Source organism: Quercus lobata, chromosome 5, assembly GCF_001633185.2.
Source record: "Quercus lobata isolate SW786 chromosome 5, ValleyOak3.0 Primary Assembly, whole genome shotgun sequence".
NCBI classification, from domain to species: domain Eukaryota; kingdom Viridiplantae; phylum Streptophyta; class Magnoliopsida; order Fagales; family Fagaceae; genus Quercus; species Quercus lobata.
The window spans coordinates 78,285,019-78,308,126 of NC_044908.1; the positions used below are offsets into that span (position 1 = coordinate 78,285,019).

Here is a 23,108-nt window from a genome sequence, read left to right on the forward strand (position 1 = left end):
TCAGGTTACTCAATTTGGACATCTTATCTGGAATACAGATGAAGTTGTCCACACAAAATTTAACTCTTGGTGTATTAATTTTTAGAAAGCACTTGATAGGAAATTAAGTAGTTTAAGGAGATGGTAGTGGCCAAGAGCCTTGTTGTTAAAGCTAAACTAGTTAGCAACTCTTGATGTTTTCAAGACATTCAGGGTTTAAATCCTTCTCTCACCAATTGTAACTATCAATTTGTTTTTTTTGTTTTTGTTTTTTCTGTTTAAGGAGATAGTAGTAGATTTCATCATAAGTTCTAGATAATATCATTTCATGTTGTATCATCATATATTATCTTCTTTTTTGTCATAATTTACATTATACATATTAGGTTTCTGTAATAAAATAACAGTGTAGAATGTAAAGTAGATTTAGAGGAAGTCAATCTTATGATGCAATGGCATATTAGTACATTGCTCCAAATAGTATGGGGCTTTAGCTTTAGCTTTAGCGACCATCTATTTTAGTAATTGTTATTTCATTTATAGAATTAGCTCCTTCAATAGTTGTTTGGCCTTTAGTATTGCAGGTACTCTTGAAAATGAATGCAGGTTGCTTTGGTGAAGGAAGGGGTGTGTCACTACTCAACATGAAAACAACTGCCGACATGGCTGGTCGATTTGTTGCATGATCTTGCACGCACAGAAGCCCAATTTGAATGCATCTCAATACTTCATTAGCAGGGTATGTCTCACCTAGTGATGGATCGACTATTTCCATGGCTTTGCCTTCTTTCCATTGGTCCCAAATCTATTAACAACATATTCATATTAGGCTAAATACAATGAAACAGGGCTATTATTGCATATCGTTATTTCCACATGTACTTACATGTCCAATCAAATTTGAGGAGGGACCATTATGATTATAGTTGGTGTTTCTTTTGCCAGTAATGATCTCCAATAGCAACACCCCAAAACTAAATACATCAGATTTTATTGAAAATAATCCTTGCATTGCATACTTGGGTGACATATAACCCCTGTTGTAATATAATGAAAAGAAAACTATTGAGCATTGCATATTATTAAACAAAAATTAAAGAAAACTATTGAGCATAGTTCATGATTAAACAAAAATTATTCAAGAAAATCCTTTGTTCAATAACATTACACATAACATTTGAACTAATAAAAGATAAAAGTAATTTTTCAAGAGCCTGGTAATTTAATTGGAAAACCTCTTGATTTTTTCAAAGGAGTGATCCAAGTTCAAATCCCCTCTCTCCCAACTATTAAGTTATCAAAAAAATAAAATGAAAAATTATTTGAAAGGAGTCAGTCATTTTTGCAAAAAGGGGTAGCAATTTGTACTCCTATAAGATATAATAATGTTAGTATAGTAATCAGTTGAAAACGATAAACATATATATTTTTTTCTTTAGCCCACTTACAATGTTCCAACAACACAATTTGTATTGGCTTCAATTTGGTCCCCTCTAAAGATTCTAGCCATACCAAAATCTGAAATTTTTGGATTCAATGCAATGTCAAGTAAAACATTGCTAGCCTTTAAATCTCTATGGATAATTCTTAATCTTGAGTCTTGATGAAGATATAAGATCCCTCGAGCAATTCCACAAATAATCTCAATTCTTTTTCCCCAATCTAACCATGACCTTTTTGTTTCATCTGAATGAAGATATTTGAACTTAGATTAGTCGGCATTTGTGATTACATATAAAATCTCAATGCTAGGAATTAAGACGTTTGAATTTGGAGGTCCATTTTCGTGGTCCTGAATCATGATGCTTGAAGTTTATGTGAAAAGAATACGTACCAAAAATATAAGAGTCCAAACTATTGTTTGGCAAATACTCATAAATTAACATCTTCTCTTCTCCTTGAGCACAACAACCTAAAATTCTCACCAAGTTCCTGTGTTGGAGTTTAGCAATTAGCACAACTTCATTTTTGAATTGTTCTATTCCTTGTCTTGAGTTTTTTGATAGTTTTTTCACAGCTATTTCCATTCCATTTTTTAGCAAACCCTGAAATAAAAATCCATAGGTCATTTTATCATTGTACACAATTGTTGACAGAAATTCAATTCAGTTAATTATTTGGCAAACCTAATTTCACCTAATGAAGTCGTACAAGTAAAATCATTAATGCAACTAAACATTCATGATGGATTTTCCGATGCATTAACACACATGAACTAAGATTAAGCTATTTTTTTGGGTGTTGCCACAGCCACTTGTATAAGGAGAATACCTTATAAACTGAGCCAAAGCCACCTTTACCAAGTAGGTTAGCAACAGAGAAATTATTTGTGGCTGCAATAATGTTTTTTAGATCAAATACTGGCAAATTTGAATCTCTTCCAGTTCCATCATGGTTCCTTCTACTTGTAGAGTCTTCTAAGCTTGGTACACGACAGGCACTAGATTCATATGAATCTGTGCTTTGCCTCTTCCCTGTTATAAAACAACTAACAAATAATTAGTTAATATGTTCATATTTGATTGATAAGAGAATGTGCAAATGGAAGGAGCCAATGCATTGGGATATAGATAGGCTGAGAGGCAAGAAATTAAAGGACAAGCATTTACGAAATTGTCTGGCTTGCTTCAATATACCATCTATGCAATGAAAATCACTCATTCGAAAGTACCAAAAAAAAAAAGGAAAAAATAAAAATAAAAAAAAAAGAAAAGAAAAGAAAGCCCTTTTCATCTCTATATTAAATGCATTTTATAGTTTCTTTGTCCTGTTTGTTAACTCTATTTTGTAGAAGATTTTAGGAATACATTTTCCTTAACTTCTACAAATTTGAAAATCGTCTAAGTTGAGGATTTTTTTTTATTCTTTTTTCTTTTATCTCTCTCTCTCTCTCTCTCTCTCTCTTTAATGTCTCCCATGTGAATGAACATTCCTTCTCATTCCTTTGATAAGTGAGGAGGAATGTTTATTTTCTAATAAACCTCATTCCTTTGATGAAATGGAGGTAAATATTGCTTTCATCCCTATCTTTGATAAAGGAAAAATAAAAGTTAAATAGTATATTAATAAAGTTTTATAATTCTTTACTTTCCATTCATTCTTCTATAAACTCCTAAAAGCACTAGGAAAAAAAAAAATCATATTCTATTTCATGTTATTCCATTCTTTTATAACTTTTCATACATTTGTAGGTTTTTTTTTTAAATTTTTTTAATTATTTTTTTATTTTAGAAATAAGGTAGTTTTTAATTTTTTGTTACCCTTTAATTTTAAATTTACCAAAGCCTATATCTTTTAATAAATACTATGTAGATAATCTACCAAAAATAAGTAAAAGCCAAATGCACTCTTGAGTCACCTTACTAACATTTTTTTTCACTAGACTTAGCGATAAAAAATAAGTGAAGAGAAACTACTTCAATTCAAACAAAAGACTGAGGAAAGACTTGCTTACCTCTTTTCTTCTTCATTACCAACCAATACACAATGGAGACCACAAAAAGAACCATTACTGCAACAGGAACTCCCAGAATTGCCAACATCCTTGTTTTTCGAGCAAGACCATTTTTCTTGGCATATTGAGCTAAGGTAGAAAAAAAAAAAAAATATAGATATATATATATTATTCATAGTGACCTCATAAATTTGAGAAGGTAATTGAACATAAATGGTTAGTATTGAAGCAATTTTATAGGGAAACAAGAGTAAGGACTAAGGAGGAAACTATGTGCTTAAGGAGAATGTGTGATTCCCTAATTGAGGTCAAAATTCACTCGTGGAAAAAAAAAGAAGCGCAAACCGGTTTTCAAAACATCAACCTCAGATGGAACAAGTGTTACATATATAGCAACGGGACAAAAGTAATGAATATAACTGCAGAAATTCTTACGATGCTAGGAATTTACAAAATGTAAACAATTTCAACTTGTCAAATCGTTTCTTAAGAGTTTGAAAAAATTTAAGACAGAGAAGATAGAAATATTTTGATATTGTTTTTGGACGGTTTAACAAAACTATGTTAAATTCTTTGCAACATGCATAAAATCTGGATTCTGCTAAATATTAGAAAGTTATAGGAAATGTGAGACAGCTATTATATCATGTTAGAATAAGAAATGGTATGTTTGGTAGAATGTAATAAGAACTGTTATGTAATAGTTATTCCAATAGTTTAGCTATTCAGTAGTTTGGTTATCTTTTAATGAATCCAAATCTTCTATTCCACTCTTCCTGCTTCACTATATACTCCACAAATAAAAACATATCACGTGTCCATCTATTTTATTAAATGCTAAATTTATGCCTTCTATTATTACAATTTCCTAAAATAAATAAATAAATAACCCATCCTATTTAGGTAATTGAAATAATAGAATGCATAAATTTAGTATTTAATAAAGTAGATGGACACGTGGCATGTTTTTATTTGTAGAGTATATATATAGTGGAGCAGGAGGAGTGGAATAGAAGATTTGGACTCCTTTTTAATACAAGGAATTGTCATTCTTTGTGAATGCCTATTTTTTAAAATGAGAAATAAGTATTCTCCTCTAAAATAGTTGGAATAGTTATTCTTTACTAGGTATAATAATTTTTAAAATTAATATATTTTCAAATAAACAAACTTTCCATATATACCTACTAATTATGAAAATAAAAATATCAAAAAATAACTAATTTCTCTCTCAATTTAAAAAATATTATTTATTATGAAATATAATTGTATAAGTAAGTTGTTTCCTAAAATACAACTTAACCAAGTTTTATTCCTAGTAATAAAGATTACTATTACTTTTTTTTCCTAATCCTCATTCAGTGTACCAAATGTGCAATTATTGTGATTTCACCTAAGCAGCCTACCATTTTCTTCTATCAATTTTTTTTGGTTACATGTCTATAGTACCTTTTTACTATAATTAACCTAAGCACACAAGCAATTAATGTGGTAGAAATAATTAAAAAGACATTGGCAAGTATTACTTAAAGTATTACCTAGTACAACCGAATCCACGCGTATGTATAAATCTTGTCCTTCATTAGAAAATGTTCTTATGTCGACCAAGTCCCCATGCCATGTCAAGCATCCAATCCCTTCCTCACTCTCATCTGCACTTGTGTAAGCTGTACAAGAACAATTCCTTAAGCATTCCTGCTCACACTCTTTCAAACTTAAACTCATGTCTACATGTGCTATTGAAGTATCAGGCACCTTCACACTTGCCAACTTGACGAACCCTTCTTCGCTCTTACATGTGGACACCCCTTGGTTCCTTACACACCCACTTGACCCATCTCTAATGTGCCAATCAAGAGGTGACTTGGGTTCGAACCCGGGTAAGCACACGCAATCGAACTCATCCCCATTGTATGGGTCACAGTAACTATTTGGACCACACTTTAAATATATATCGCATGACTCTTTTGGGTAACATAACTTGACCCATTTACCATTGTCCCAAGTGTACATCCCAAGTGTACCTGATTCACCTAAGACAAATATAATTTTAGAGTAATCATTGGGCTCAATTATACTATACATAATGGTGATTTCATCTTGATTATTCACAAAACTAACATTCATGAGGGAAATATATAATTTCGATTTCATTTCTGGTACACCGGCCAATCCTTGGTTGCTCCAAGTTCCACCCCGCCACAATGGAGTCCGACCCTTGTATAACAACAATTGGGGGCACCCAATTGGATCGAGTTTAAATGAGTACTTACCTATTTTCGGGTCATCTTGGGACTTCCAAGATGTTAAGTATCGGCTTAACCCAGTTTGCCGATCTAGCCCAACTTTCATAAAAGGAAGAATAGTATTGGTGGGATAATCAAAGCTTTGCCATAAGACCCTTTGGCTATGTTGTTGAACCAAAACAAGATTTCCGACATCTAAGAGCTGAACCATAGAGATAGAATAGTTTGTTGATGAGACTGAAGCAATATTCGTGGACCAAATAGGAAGGGTTTGATTTTGGGTGTGGAGGACAAGGTTTCCGTGACTGTTGATGGATAGGATTCCCGAGCTATCATTGAGGGGATTGTGTCTATTTGCAACCCACACAATGGTTTGTTCGGTAATTTGGTAATACCAAATTCCAACGTAGCGGCGGTTGGAATTGCCAGGGCTGAAAAATCCAAGTGCAAAGGTTTTTTGGTTTGAGACTAGAGTTTGACCATCCTTGATGGGCTGGTCCAGTGTTATGGTATCAAGGGAAACACAAATTGGGAAAAGAAGGGAGAGAAGTAATAGCAATACTGATTTCAATAAGGATTTAGCAGTATTCATGGTTTTTCCAATGAAGATTGTAGGACATGAGAGTGCGTAAGAAGAGCATCTGAATGCATGTGTGTTACTTAATTCATATTAATACCTCAAGCCGAAGCTCACTATTCACATATATCCACATTTGTTTTTAGCGTGTTGACCTTCAAGTACTTGCGTCATTTCTTATTTGCTTTATTAAGCCTTCTAGAATGAAACAGATTGAGATATGGTGCAGGAAAACCAAACTGCCGACAGGGGTGGGATCATGTACAGTCCAGGGGTTCAAAAGAAGAAGACGAAGAGATCTCTTCGACTTCTTTTCTTCTACCTTTTCTTGTTCTAGAACAAGAAAAGGTAGAAGAAATAAGATAGAAGAAGGCACTTCCACTAAGTGCAACTTATGTGAACCAAACCACATTTTCATATTTAAGGTTCACAAGTGTGAACCAAACACCTTTTAATATTCAAGAATTAAAAGAATTATTTGAAAATTTTTTTTTTTTTTTTTTTTTGAGAAGAAGAATTATTTGAAATTGATTGTTTATCATCTACAAAACACCTTTTTTATTTATTATTCAAGAACCAAACACCTTTAATACTCAAGAACCAAACACCTTTTTATTTATTATTTATTTTTTTATTTTTTATGACATGCCCACGGAATAAGATTACCTGCCCCCAGAATAAGATTACTGCCTTGAATTAACCAAATGGGCACTACGTTATATAGATCATTGGATTGCACGTCCCACACGGCTAAGAAAACTGGCGTGAATGAAGTTTTGACGAGAGTTGACATAGAAATTGACTTTGCTTCCATCCGTCAATGGTTACGGGAAATGTAATCATGTCAGGTAAGACAACGGACGGTCGAGTAATATTATAATAATACCTGAGTCCTATACCTAACGGGTTATATTAAAATCACAACATTTGTCACACCCTCTATATATATATATATGTATTGTTTGTCATTTTTACATAGACAAGTTATTTTCTTTTTTTTACCACTTATAGTTTGTTACACCATTTTCTTTATTTACTATTTATAGTTTGCTATGTTAGAGTTAGTGGTAGCTTTAGGATTTTTTTTAGAGGAGTCGATAAGAAGATGCATTTTGGGTAATAAATTTATCTTGCAGTCAACATTGTTTCTTTATTATAAATTTGTCTATTGTATGCACTAGCAATAGAATAAAAAAAAAAATAAAGTATAAGTTCATTTGACATTTTTTTCTTAATACAACAAGCATATTAATTTTTTTGCTAAGCTAATTTTATTATTACTGCTTAAAATACTTTTATCTATTAGTTTAGGTGAACTATATGTTTATACTGAACTATCAATGTAAGATTTACATTGTAGAAAATTATATTGTACAAGTTTGTTTAGAATCAATGTAAAGTTTATATTACAAATAATTATACTGTACACATTAGCAAAAAATATACAATATTACATTTGTTTTAAAACAATGTAAATCTTATATTGATAATACAATGTAAACTATGAATTTTCCATTAGTTTATTTCAAATTTGTTAAGATCTAAGTCACCCCCCTCCCCAAATTTTAGATAAAATTGGTTTGTTGTTGGACCTTTTTTTTTTTTTTTTTTTTTTTTTTTTTTTTTTGTGTTTAAAAAGACCAAAATATTGTTAAAATGATCATATTTAAACTCATTTCAAGTGGTTTTAAAAAAATTTTAGAGACAAGATGTTCAAAATTTTTTTTTTAAGTTCAAATAAAATAAAATATTATATATATAAATGGCTAGCTCAGGTGGTTGTTTTGAACCCCTGAACTGTACATGGCGCCGCCATGGGCATATAAAATTGCGGCCTCAGTATCTTTGAAACTCAGCACCAGCTAGCCAGGAAAGTTGTTATTTTTAGGATTTTCTACTGGGTGGAAGTCTTTTAAAATCTAAACCTTTCTATATAGGTTGCAATCTTTATTGACTATCGTGAGGTTTTTATGACGAATTTGTGTAAGAACACCGAAGCTTGCATTATCTTGCACTAAGCACAAGTTATTGACAATCATAAAGGTTTATTTAATATTTATGACAATGAGAGTAAAGTCTATGGATGAATCATGAATGAGAGTAAAATCTCAAGAGAAACACGTCGTTTTATTATACTAATAAAACGTGAGAAACATCAAACAAGTGCTTTAGATAACTATAATATATATACTATCTATTAAGACTAAAAGTGACAGGGTTTGAAACACAAAACTGATCCTCAGGAGATAACATATAGAAACAACATTGTTCACATTACAGGGAACAGTTGCTTGAGTGGAAACGACACTATTTGGCGTAACTGAGGTTTTCGATACCACGGCGTTGTGTTGTGTGCACACAAACGCACGCATAAATCGGCAAAATTCAATTCAAGCATCACGAACCATAGACCAAGTCAAATGTGAGTTGAAGGCAGGGACGGCAGGTGGGGGCCAAGGCCGGGTCCAAAATCTTAGGTTCTCTTTTTCTCAAACCTAGCTAACTCCATCTAAATAGCAACTATTTAACATAAAAACTTAATAAAAATAATAAAAACCTTTATAATGATGATTGTATTTTAGCCAAAAAAAAAAAAAAGAATTTTACCACCAAAAAACCAAAAATTCATGTGTTATTAGAAAAGTTAAAGCTAATTTTTTGTTAATATAGTAAACTGGTATAAATACTAGTTGACTGTATCAAGTTGTTAAAAATAAAATACAATATTTTATTAAGATTATATCTCTTCCTACAATTAAGAAACTCAAATTCTTTCTATTTCTTCAATTAAAAATCTCAAATTCTTTCTCTTCTTTTATTATTTTAACGAGTTGTTTATATTATTTTAAATGAAGTGATTAAAAAAAAAAAAACATTTGATGTTGGGTGTATTGTAAAGTGAGATAGTAAAATAGATAAAGTAACTTTTTAAGGTGCTAAAAGCTAAAATTTTTAGCAGCATCACTGTGAATGCTCTAACTTCAACAACAAAAAAAAAATCCTAGCCAACCTAGTCTTTAAAAAAAAAAAACCATTATTTTGCTTTTATTTTTGTTTTTTTTAGTAAATGATTGCATCTTAATGTATTTAAAAACAACGATTTTTTGTATTTATTAATTTTTTAATATCATATGGATGCCTATTTAGAGTTTTTTTTTTTTTTTTTTTTCTTCTTTATACTCCGGTCCCCACTAACTTAAAATCTTAGGTCCGTCCCTGGTTGAAGGAAGTTGATAACGTCATGTTATTTGTTCTTCAAATGTAATCTAATCTGTACACCAGTAAATAGATACAGAAGCTCCCAAGAATATTACAACATGCTAGCAAATTACACTCCGAATCTCATTCAATCCTTCTACAGTTGATTCAACCACACTATCTCTCAATATAATCTCAAATTACACTCAGAATCTCATTACCAATGACAATAGAGCTTTTCTTGGAAAACAACTTTCCCACCTTACAGAAATGGCAACAAAATTTTGTATCATGTTGATGGCATTATGGCCCCTCCTCCTAAAACTATTCCTTCATCCTCATACTCTTCAGCCATGCATGATTTGAAATCCTGACTTTGCTCGTTTTTTTTGTACTTATTAATTGTTGCTAAATGTTTAAGTATCTACTATCACAGATCCAATTGTATCCAACATTGTTGGACTAACCACTTCTCGTGGGGTTTGGCAAACTTTGGAATAGATGCTTTCTTCTTAATCTTGTGCAAGGATAAAGCAGACTCGTTACCAGCTTGCCACTCCGAAGAAAGGCAACCGCTCCATCTAAATAGGTGATTCTGAGATTCTATCCTATTTTCTTGCTGGTCTAGTGGTCTTCCATCTGAATATATATATATATATATAGGATACTCTTTTGACCTCTATAACTACTCAGTCGAAATCAGATTCTCTCGATGAATTCCATGGCCATCTTCTTACCCATGAATTATGATTTGACCAATAGGCTGCATGCATGCATCAAATGATTTGGGTCTTCCACCAGCCAATTTTGCTGCTCAATCCTCACCCTCCACCGACTTATCCTCCACCAATTGGGGGCGTAATTTGATAGAGTACCAATTTTCCAAAAACTTAAATAGTTAGGAAATAGTAATTAAAGGTAATCACTTAACCATAATTTTAATACTCCCACTCATACATAGCCAAACTCCCCCTCAATTAGTAGGGCCCAACATTTAAGATTTTTAACATTTTAAATGGGAGATAGTTGAGTAAAGTTACAGATCAAACTAAGGATCTCTTACTTTGATACTATGATACATTACTGATTATTCTAAAAACTTAAGATATTAAGAAATAGTAAATTTCATCACTTTATTATAATCGTAACATAACTCTTGTTGATGCCAATTTTTGCGAAAATTAATCTACATGCCCGCTGCAAGCCAAGCTCATTTCTTCCTGTGCCCGATTCATGTTTCTTTATCTTATTTTATTTTCTTTTGCATGGTCCAAACTCATGTGCCTTAATAGGGATTTTAAGGAGTGGTTTGGTTGGGGTGGGTTGACTTTTTAGGACTTTTTTCATGTGCCTAGATCACAGGTTTTGCCAAATGGGTTAGGGACACTTTGTAGACCTAGAGCTCATGCAGAAAGATCACGTGCCCAAAATTTTTACCCAAATGAAGACCTATGGCTCTTGTTGTATGTGGTTGAAGACATTGTCATTTGAGGATTTTGGAGCAACCTGGCTTCTTTATTGGCTTTTGTTGCATGTAGCTAGCAAGGACAGCTTCCCAAGAGGCTAAGATTGGCTAGGGAATAATTAATAGCCAATTACATTTTCCTTAATAATGACGAAAGCAAGACTTCATTTTACATAAACAAAGAAAATTTAACCATAGCCATTAGTTTGACATTATTAGGGATCATGGCTTCAACCATTATGCTTAGACGAGTCCTTATGAGCATCCTAAATTTGATATAAAACCCCAAATCATATCAAACATAACAAGCCACGTTTTACACTTGAAACCCTATCTTTATAGAAAAAACTCATACAACAGCAGCATAGGAACCACATTCTAAAGTCTTAGGCTGAAAATAGTGGCACAAACAAGTCTTTCCTCTCTCCCTCTCACCACCTTTCTTAACTTCTCCTTTCTACTATATATGAATTTTTTTTTAATAGATCTAGTGTATTATGCATATTTTCCACAAGAAAGCAAATTCAAATGAGGAGAACATTAGTTATGAGCATCCTGAGTTTGATATAAAACCCCAAATCAGATCCAACAGGACAAGGCACGTTTTACACTTGAAATCCTATCTTTAGAGCAAAAACTCATACAACAGTAGCATAGGAATACCACATTCTAAAGTCTTAGGCTGAAAACAGTGGCACAAACGAGTCTTTCCTCTCTCCCTCACCACCTCTCTCAACTTCTCCTTTCTACTGTATATGAAAAACTTTTTTAGATCTAGTGTATTATGCATATTTTTCACAAGAAAGCAAAAGTTAAATGAGGAGAACATTAGTTATGCATAACCCATATTTGGGTTTGGAGAGAAATTGAAAGGCAAAACAAGTAGGCTCAGCTGTGGGTTTGGGTTGGTGTGAGAGAGAGAGAGAGAAAGAGTGAGAGCCATCACTAGAGACGATGACAACACCCGGTGAGAGTTGTAGAAAGAGAATGCATATGGGTTTTGATGAGTTGTGATTGTGTGTGACACTACCTATTCACTAATTTTTAATATGCTAATGTAGCGTGCTAGGATTAAAGGGTGAAAAATGGCAATTTCACATCCAGTTTGAATTTAAACTCAATTAAGAAAGGAGTGCCAAAATACTTTTAATTTGGAATTTATATGGCTTTAGAGCTTGTAAATGCCTGTTATTAATCTTCTTTTTTCTTTTTCTTTTTTCGCTAGGTGCAAGTTTGGAATTAAATGAATACTTGCAGATTCATTTATCAAAAGTGTTAAGCCATTTGATTACGTAAATGATGGCATGATTGTCAAAGTTATAATTCCAAACTAGTGTAGAGCTATCTTTTCTAACTCACTACTTGATGATTTATAAGACGATTCGTGTATATCTTTTAAAAAAGTCGTATGACTAAAACTATAAATGGATGGTCTCAATCACTATATAGTGAGTCGGAAGGAGAGAACTCTAAACTAGTTTAGAGCTAAATTAATTTTTTACATTGGTTAATGAAATTCTAGGAGGACATCCACTCCTTTTCTCAACAAAGAGGTTTGGGTTGCAATATTGAATTCTTGAATAATTATGCCAAACCATGACATATTGATAATCATTTTTATTTTATTTTTTAAATTTGGTGATTATAAAAATGAGGAAGGGATTTAAACCTTAGTTTTTCTTATAAAAAATTGTAGAAAAAAAATATTGTATTACAAAGATCTTAACGTCATATTTATAATAGTTTTTCTACGATGATAACCATAACTTTTGCAATAACTGATGAAATAGTTCACTTTTAAAAATTAAAAAAAAAAATGGTAAATATCGGAAGGAGAATTTTTTTTTTTTTTTGGGAGAAACATGGGGAGGAGAAGTTGGCATAAAACACCAAAAGATATTATTATTTACAACCACTGGGTTACGCTTAATGAGTAATAATTCTATAAGAGGCTTTTACTTATTGACTTAGATTAGGTTTAACGTCCAGATGAATTAGTGTAACTGGACACTAGCTAGACTCAATTCTTATACTAACTTTTAAGTTTTTAGTATAAATTTTCAATTTATTGTTGCCTAACAAGGCCGGACTCACTAAGCCCAACTGGTTAACTAGGTTATAGGTACACGTAATTGGGGACCTAACCATGATTGAAAGCCCGTGATGAGTTGACAACAACTTGCCTTTGTTTTTTAATTTTTCATTTATTGAATAACTTTTTTTTTTTTAATAATAATGTTAGAAATACAAATTAATTTACAAAAAAATTTATAAACTGCTGATGTGGTGAGTAATTATTCATAGATAAAAAAATGATATTAATAGTAGGTATAAATGAAAACCAATAAAAAATTGACCACATCAACATTTTTGTAAAAATGTTGTAAAATAATTTCTAGCTGCAGCATTACTCTTTTTATTTATTTATTTATAAGAAGTATAAGTGTATAACTGATTTAATGTTTATAAATGGTATTGTGAAATGTGACAATAAAGTTTATAGTTAATACTGTATAATTTACACTGTTATGTTTAATAAATTATCATTATAGACGCTTAGCAAAAAATTATCATTACAGACAAACCCATGTATTCCTCCAACAATGTATTGGGGAAGCTCTACCGTGCCACTGTTGAGTCAACAGTGCAAGAAAGGCCGAACTTGGTCCAATTGGAGAAGTTTTCTAAAGAATCTTACAATAATTATCTTGAAGTGGATGGTTTTAAGGCCTTCCTTGAAATTGCAGAAAAACGCAAAGACCAGTATATAGAGAAAATGAGTAGCTTAATGAAATATTATGAAGCTGAGACTGAGGATGAAATGCTGACAAGTAATCTGCGAAATCGAGCTGCATATTCGCTGCGTGATAACGGGAGATATGGTGATTTTAGGGATTCGATTTTGCTCTTAATGAAGAGGCTACAAAATGAAGCCAAAGAATGGTTTGAACTGAGCTGCGAAACGCATGAACGTTAGCAGATGGCCTCAGCATGGTATCATGTTACTTATTGCCGGGAAGACTTTAATTGCTTGAGCTTTCCATGGGTCGTAGGTGACTATTTGTTGAACATTAAAAAACTTGAATAGCAGAAAAGTTCGCATAAAAACAAGTCACAGGTAGCCAATTTGTGTTCATGAAGAATTAAAGTTTATTATTTCAGTTTATCATTGACAGGAAGATCGTTTGGTTCACTTTTTTTTAAGTTCTAACCAGTTAAAAAGCACTTTTCTTAGATATAAGTAGCGATGGGACTAGAGAAAAATCATAAATGTTATGGAATTGACCAAGTCATTCATCAAGTCTCTAGTTGACGGGTAAAAAAATATTCCTATAGGTGTTTTGATCCCCAAATTTGGCAATAGGGTGGTGCATGATATTGCAAGTTCTGTGTTTGTAAAATTCAAATTTTAGAAAAAAGGGTGGTGGCCTTGGAAACCTATTGGATTAGAAGATTGTTGAGGACACTTTTGCACATCTATTGGCCTCGAAAACAAGATTCAAACTGACCTTCCCCTCATTTAGCAGTTTTATAGAGCTTAGTCAGGAAAACTAGAATCAATGCATCCTTTTTCAAGATGAACATTGCTCAATGACAATGAATATTAGTTTCCAATAGTCAAAACTGACCTTCCCCTCATTTAGCAGCTTTCTAAGTGACTCAAACATCATTATAAGACCAGGAGGGACCCCAACTCTAGCCCTTAGCCAAAGTGGATCAAAATGAACCAAATTTTGCGGGGGAGAGAGGTGGGTTTTGAACATAGGTAGATAGTGGAGCTGCAGCTAAAGTCCTAAAATATTATTGGTTGCCAAGGTGGTGGAGCTGAAAAGACCGGCAATTGTTGGATCTGACTTGTGTTGGAGATTTGTGATTGTTGGGTTATAGGGAGTAGGCAAGGGAAAATTATTAGATGCAGATCCGATAAACCAACCCAACCTAAACAAAAAAAGGGTATGAGTTATAGGAATAACAATATTTTTAGTCCAATAAATTTATGATTCGAACCCGGTTGGATCAAACTCATATTTGTACCCAGTTTGACGCGTTGTTCAAACATTTATTGTAAAAATTTGACTATATAATTTGGACATCTTATTTGGAAAACAGATGAAGTTATCCGCACAAAATTTAACTCTTGGTGTATTAATTTTTAGAAAGCACTTGATAGGAAATTAAGTTGTTAAAGGAGATGGTAGTGGCCAAGAGCCTTGTTGTTAAAGCTAAACTAGTTAGCAACTCTTGATGTTTTCAAGACATTCAAGATTCAAATCCTCCCCTCACATATTGTAACTATCAATTTTTTATTTTTATTTATTTTTATTTTTTTAGGAAGATAGTAGTGAATTCATCATAAGTTCTAGATAATATCATTTCACGTTGTATCACTCTATAGAATCTTCTTTTTTGTCATAATTTACATTGTAAATATTAGGTTTCTATAATAAAATGATAGTGTACAATGTAGATTAGATTTAGAGGAAGTCAATCTTTTGATGCAATGGCATATTAGTACATTGCTCCAAATAGTGTGGGGCTTTAACTTTAGCTACCATCTATTTTAGTAATTGTTATTTCATTTATAGAATTAGCCCCTTCAATAGTTGTTTGGTCATTAGTATTGCTGGCACTCTTGAAAATGAACGCAGGTTGCTTTGGTGAAGGAAGGGGTGTGTCATTACTCAACATGAAAACAACTGCTGACATGGTCGGTCGATCTGTTGCATGTTCTTGCACACACAAAAGCCCAATCTGAATGCATCTTGATACTTCATTAGCAGGGTATGTCTCACCTTGTGATGGATCAACTATTTGCATGGCTTTTCCTTCTTTCCATTGGTCCCAAATCTATTAACAACATATTCATATTAGGCTAAATACAATACAACAGGGCTATTATTGCATATCATTATTTCCACATGTACTTACGTGTCCAATCAAATTTGAGGAAGGACCATTATGATAATAGTTGGTGTTTCTTTTGCCAGTAATGATCTCCAATAGCAACACCCCAAAACTAAATACATCGGATTTTATTGAAAATAATCCTTGCATTGCATACTCGGGTGACATATAACCGCTGTTGTAATACAATGAAAAGAAAACAATTGAGCATTGCATATTATTAAAAAAAATTAAAGAAAATTATTGAGTATAGTTCATGATTAAACAAAAATTATTCAAGAAAATCCTTTGTTCAATAGCATTACACATAACATTTGAACTAATAAAAGATAAAATTTTCTAAAAACCTGGTAATTTAACTGGAACCTCTTGATTTTTTCAAAGGAGGCACCCATGCTCAAATCCCCCCTCTTCCAACTGTTAAGTTATCAAAAAAAATAAAATGAAAGAAGTCCATTATTTTTGCAAAAAGGGGCAGCCGTTTGTACTCCTATGAGATATAATAATATTAGTATAGTAATCAGTTGAAAACTATAAATATATATTTTTTCTTTAGCCCACTTACAACGTTCCAACTACACAATTTGTATTGGCTTCAATTTGGTCCCCTCCAAAGATTCTAGCCATTCCAAAATCTGAAATTTTTGGATTCAATGCAGTGTCAAGTAAAACATTGCTAGCCTTTAAATCTCTATGGATAATTCTTAATCTTGAGTCTTGATGAAGATATAAGATTCCTCGAGGAATTCCACAAATAATCTCAATTCTCTTTCCCCAATCTAACCATGAGCTTTTTGTTCCATCTGAATGAAGATATTTGAACATAGATTAGTCTGCATTCGTGATTACATATACAATCTTAATGCTAGGAATTATGATGTTTGAATTTGGAGGACCATTTTCGTGGTCATGATGCCTAAAGTTTATGTGAAAAGAGTACGTACCAAAAATATAAGAGTCCAAACTATTGTTTGGCAAATACTCATAAATTAACATCTTCTCTTCTCCTTGAACACAACAACCTAAAATTCTCACCAAGTTCCTATGTTGGAGTTTAGCAATTAGCACAACTTCATTTTTGAACTGTTCTATTCCTTGTCTTGAGTTTTTTGATAGTCTTTTCACAGCTATTTCCATTCCATTTTGTAGCAAACCCTGAAATAAAAGTACATAGGTCATTTTATCATAGTACGAAATTGTTGATAGAAATTTAATCCAATTAATTATTCGGGCAAACCCAATTTCACCTAATGAAGTCATACACGTAAAATTATTAATGCACCTAAACATTCATGATGGATTTTTCGATGCATTAACACACATGAACTAAGCTTAATCTACTTTTTTGGGTGTTGCCACTTGTATAAGGAGAATACCTTATATACTGAGCCAAAGCCACCTTTACCAAGCAAGTTAGCAACTGAGAAATTATCTGTGGCTGCAATAATGTTTTTGAGATCAAATACTGGCAAATTTGAATCTGTTCTAGTTCCATCAAGGTCCCTTCTACTTGTAGAGTCTTCTAAGTTTGGTAAACTACAGGCACTAGATTCATATGAATTTGTGCTTTGCCTCTTCCCTGTTATAAAACAACTAACAAATAATTAGTTACTACGTTCATATTTGATTGATAAGAAGATGTGTAAATGGAAGGAGCTAATGCATTTGGATATAGATAGGCTGAGAGACAAGAAATTAAAGGACATCTGTGCATGCAATGAAAATCACATTCCTTTTATTTTCTAATAAACATTCCGGCTCATTCCTTTGATTAAATGGAGGTAAATATTGCTTTCATCCCTATCTTTGAGAAAGGGAAAATAAAAGTTAAATGGTATATTAATAAAGTTTTATTATTTTTTACTTTCCATTCATTCTTTTATAAACTCCTAAAGGTACTAGGGAAAAAAAATCATATTCTATTTCATGTTATTCCATTCTTTTAGAAACTCTCATACATTTGTAGTTTTTTGCTTTTTTTGTTTTAGGTTTTTTTTTTTTTTTTCCTAACTTTTAACTTTTATTTTAGAAATAAGGTAGTTTTTAATTTTTTGTTACCCTTTAATTTTAAATTTACCAAAACCTATATCTTTTAATAAATACTATGCAGATAATTTACCAAAAATAAGTAAAAGCCAAATGCACTCTTGAGTCACCTTACTAGCATTTTTTCACTAGATAATTTACCAAAAATAAGTGAAAAGAAACTACTTCAATTTAAAAAAAAAAAACTGAGTAAAGACTTGCTTTACCTCTTTTCTTCTTCATTACCAACCAATACACAATTGAGACCACAAAAAGAACCATTACAGCAACAGGAGCTCCCAAAATTGCCAACATCCTTGTTTTTCGAGCAATACCATTTTTCTTGGCATATTGAGCTAAGGTAGAAAAATATATATATTTATTTATTATTCATAGTGACCTCATAAATTTGAAAAGGTAATTGAACATAAATACGATAGTATTGATGCAATTTTATTGGGAAACAAGAGTGTAAGGACTAAGGAGGAAACAATGTGATTAAGGAGAATGTGCTAGTTAAAAAAAAAAAGCACAAACCGGTTTTCACATCAAAACTAGTGTTACATATATAGCAGCGGGACAAAAGTAATGAATATAATTGTAGAAATTCTTATGATGTCAGGAATTTACAAAATTTAAACAATTTCTTCAACTTGTCAAACCATTTCATAAAAGTTTGGAAAAATTTAAGACAAAGAGAAGATAGAGAAATGCAAAGATTATGATATTGGGAGTCAATACCGTTTCGTACCGGCCGGTATAGCCGGAATTTTTCGTACCGGTGAATAATCCGGTACCGGCAGATCCTTATTTCGTTTCATTTTAAATACCGGACCATTCCGGTTTGTACCGGCCTTTCCGGCGAATTTCGATCATTCCGGCTGAAAAATGCATTTCGGCCCGGAATGTAATTCCTTTGCAAATAAATAAATAAATAAATAAAAAGAAGAGAGAGAGAGAGAAAGATAGATAGGAGGCACGATAGTGGCAGTGTAGCTCAAGCACAGGGTGGCTGGAGCAGCCGGTGCAACGTTTGAGTGAGGAGAAGCAACTTGCGAGAGAGAAGATGATCTATGAGGGAAAGAGAGAAATAGAACTTAGTGTGATTATGGGGTTAGTTTTAAATCTTTTGATGAGAAAAGTGTGCGTGAGAGACTAGAGAGAAAATGAGAGAAGCAGATTTGTGAGGGAGTACTGAAGGACAACGTGGGGTACTGTGTCAGTGGATGAGAATTAAAGAGAAACTAGTCGGAAACCCGTGCAACGCACGAGAACTTACCTATTTATAATAGACTAAAATAATTTTATAAAATTTTAAATTGATTATGAAACTATACTATTGCATGAATTGCTCCTATCTTTTTGAGTTACAATTTGATGAATAAGCCAAATTTAGATATTGAAAAAAAAATAATTAAAAAGTTCTGATGTTAAAACATTCGAAAGGGGAAAAAAAAAATCAGAAAATTTACTGGCAGTGCTTAGAAATTATTGAAACAAAACAAAATATATATGACTACCAAATAGAGAAATATAAGAGAAAGATAGGTTACCTTCAAGAGAATAATCCATAATTATAACAGTTGAAATTTGCTAAACTGTTTCAAATATTGCAAAAAATTGAACCCAAAAATTTAGATGGTCAAACTTTCTAAAGACAATAAAATTAAAAATCAAAACATTCAGAACCTACAAATTATAAAAACAAAACAAAAAAAAAGTCATTATTGCGAGACAATTTCAGTAAGGATGGAAAGCTTTTCTAAGTTTTTTTTATCCAATTCTTCCTAATTGATGAAAAATTTGGTTCAAACATTGTCGAACACTTTGAAGGTGCAAATAATATAGGCTTCCAACATAATCTTTAATTAATAAATAAAGAAGCATGACACCATAAGAGAAAACATAAGATAACATATAGTGCATATACCTTACTCCACAGCTGTGAGAAAATATCCACACAAAAGGAATTGAAAACTTGTACATACGTCTCCATAAGGTAAAGCTTAAGGTAATATAATCTAAAATAATATAGAATATAGTATCTTTGAACCACACAAAAAGTTAGCAAACTTACTACAATATTTGTAGTTATACTATATATTGTAAAGTACTACTCCATACAAAACAAAAGCAAAAAAAAACTAATTCACAAAAAAGAGAAAAAACAATAGCAAGCGTACCAAAGAAATTGAAGTTTAGGGTTTTCTCTCTTAGTGGAGACAGATAGAGGAGATTGCTTTAGGGTTTTCAAAGATTTTGTCTCTTATATATATATATATATATATATATATAAAAGAGACTCCTGTTAGGACTCTCTCACTATTTAGTTTTAAAAATTAAAATTTTTTTAAATTAAAATGATGATGTGGAAAATTGTGGGAGTTTCAAAGGCTTCGGTTTTATATATAAATATAGATGAGATAGTAATAAAAAGTAAATAAATAAACAAAAAGATAAAGTAGACTAGCTGAGACGGTGGAGGAAAAATAAAAGGGAAAAAATGAATTGGAAAAAGAGATTGGGCTTTTATTTTTTGAACATAAAGGGATTGGGCTTTTATTTTTTATTTTTAAAAATGGACTGGGAGTGAGTTAATGAAGATGTTTATGGTATTGACTAACACTACAATAGTATATATTGATCCACGGAAAATTATTAAGTACTTTCGAAATAACATAAATATGTATTCTTTTCTCTCATATAAATGGTGGATTTTACCATGAATTTAATTAGTGGGATCCACCATTCATGTGAGAGGAGGGAATACGCATTTATGGTACTCCAGGAGTACACAATAATTTTCCTTTATCTAATAATTATTTAAAGACTATCAAATTTATTTGTTTTAAATGTTAATAAAAATAAAAATAAAAATTATTATTATATTAGCGGTAACCTCGAAATGGTACATCGGTATTAACCGATACCGAAATATATTGTTCTCATAACTAAACCGAAACAGTTTCTGGTAAGGTATTGACTCCCTTCATTTTTTGGACGGTTTTAACAAAACTATGTATAAATTTTTTGCAACATGCATAAAATCTGGATTCTCTATATGTGCTAAATATTAGAAAGTGTTAGGAAATGTGAGATAGCTATTATATCATGTCAGAATAAAAAAATGGTACGTTTGGTAAACTGTAATAAATACTGTAATATAATAGTTATTTTAATTGTTTAGTTATTCGGTAGTTTGGTTATCTTTTTAGTATAAGGAATAGTCATTCTTTGTGAATACATTTTCTTTAAAATGAGAAATAAGTATTCCCTTCTAAAATAGTTGTAATAGTTAGTCCTTAGTAGGTATAATAACTTTTAAAATTAATATATTTCCAAATAATAAAACATTCCATATATACCTAACAATTATGAAAATAAAAAATATCAAAAATTAACTAATTTCTCTCTCAAATTTTTTTTAAAAAAATATTATTTATTATGAAATATAATTGTATGAGTAAGATGTTTCCTAAAATACAACTTAACCAAGTTTTAGTCCTAGTAATAAAGATTACGATTACTTTTGTTTAGTAATCCTCATTCAGTGTATCAAATGTGCAATTAATGTGATTTCACCTAAGCACCCTACAATTTTCTTTTATCGTTTTTTTTTGTTTTTGTTTTTGGTTACATGTCTATGGTACCTTTTTACTATAGTTAACCTAAGCACACAAGCAATTAATATGGTAACAATAATTAAAAAGACATTGGCAAGTATTACTTAAAGTATTACCTAGTACAATCGAATCCACGCGTATGTATAAATCTTGTCCTTCATTAGAAAATGTTCTTATGTCGACCAAGTCCCCGTGCCATGTCAAGCATCCAATCCCTTCCTCACTCTCATCTGCACTTGTGTAAGCCATACAAGAACAATTCCTTAAGCACTCCTGCTCACACTCTTTCAAACTTAAACTCATGTCTACATGTGCTATTGAAGTATCGGGCACCTTCACACATGCCAACTTGATGAACCCTTCTCCGCTCTTACAAGTGGACACCCCTTGGTTCCGTACACACCCACTTGACCCATCTCTAATGCTCCAATCAAGAGGTGACTTGGGTTTGAACCCGGGTAAGCACGTGCAGTCAAACTCCTCCCCCTTATATGGGTCACAATAACTATTTGGACCACAACTTAAATATATATCGCATGACTCTTTTGGGTTGAACCAAAACCTAACCCATTTACCATCACCCCAAGTGTACCTCCCAAATGTTCCTGATTCACCTAAGACAAAAATAATTTTAGAGTAAATATCGGGCTCAGTTATACTATACATAATGGTGATTCCGTCTTTATTATTCACAAAACTAACATTCACGTCGGAATTATATAATTTAGATTTCATTTCTGGTACACCGGTCAATCCTTGGCCACTCCAAGATCCAGCCCGCCACAATGGAGTTTGACCCTTGTATAACAACAACTGGGGGTACCCAATTGGGTCAATTTTATATGAGTACTTACCTGTTTTCGGGTCATCTTTAGACTTCCAAGATGTTAAGTATTGACTCAACCCAGTCTGCCGGTCCAGCCCAAGTTTCATAAAAGGAAGAATAGTATTGGTGGGATAATCAAAGCTTTGCCATAAGAACCTTTGGCTATGTTGTTGAACCAAAACAAGATTTCCAACATCTAAGAGCGGAGCCATAGAGATAGAATAGTTTGTTGATGAGACTGAAGCAATATTCGTGGACCAAATAGGAAGGGTTTGATTTTGGGTGTGGAGGACAAGGTTTCCGTGACTGTTGATGGATAGGATTCCCGAGCTATCATTGAGGGGATTGTCTCTATTTGCAACCCACACAATGGTTTGTTCGGTAATTTGGTAATACCAAATTCCAACGTAGCGGCGGTTGGAATTGCCAGGGCTGAAAAATCCAAGTGTAAAGGTTTTTTGGTTTGAGACTAGAGTTTGACCATCCTTGATGGGCTGGTCTGGTGTTATGGTATCAAGGGAAACGCAAATTGGGAAAAGAAGGGAGAGAGGTAATATTAATACTGATTTCAATAAGGATTTAGCAGGATTCATGGTTTTTCCAATGAAGATTGTAGGACATGAGAGTACGAAATAAGAGCATCTAAATGCATGTGTATGACTTCATTTTAATACCTCAAGCCGAAGCTCACTATTCATGACATATAATTCCATCCACACTTGTTATTAGCGTGTTGACCTTCAAGTACTTGCATCATTGCTGAGCTTTATAGTATGAAACAGATTGAGATGTGGTGCATGAATACCAAAC

General features: G+C 32.3%; 1 protein-coding gene across 1 annotated transcript; it reads right to left on the reverse strand.

The window, feature by feature from the left end:
- Positions 1-473: 473 nt before the first annotated feature.
- Positions 474-22,891, reverse strand: LOC115991204 (G-type lectin S-receptor-like serine/threonine-protein kinase RKS1). The gene is made up of 13 exons (XM_031114948.1): positions 21,589-22,891; positions 18,163-18,205; positions 17,201-17,369; positions 16,769-16,979; positions 16,390-16,627; positions 15,849-15,999; positions 15,473-15,767; positions 4,960-6,240; positions 2,251-2,435; positions 1,814-2,024; positions 1,428-1,665; positions 866-1,016; positions 474-784 (listed from the first exon to the last, which is right to left on the reverse strand). The coding sequence occupies exons 1-13, from the start codon at positions 22,889-22,891 to the stop codon at positions 482-484; spliced, it is 4,779 nt and encodes a 1,592-aa protein (XP_030970808.1). The 3' UTR covers positions 474-481.
- Positions 22,892-23,108: the final 217 nt, after the last annotated feature.

Excerpts from the sequence above, each read along its gene's own strand:
- LOC115991204 (XM_031114948.1), bottom strand. The coding sequence starts at position 22,891 with ATGAATCCTGCTAAATCCTTATTGAAATCAGTATTAATATTACCTCTC. Across the intron at positions 17,370-18,162 it reads ATTGCTCGAAAAACAAGGAT|TGCCTGTAGTTTACCAAACT; the intron begins GTTGGCAATTTT and ends ATATGAATCTAG. Across the intron at positions 16,980-17,200 it reads GCTTTGGCTCAGTATATAAG|GGTTTGCTACAAAATGGAAT; the intron begins GTATTCTCCTTA and ends CTTTTATTTCAG.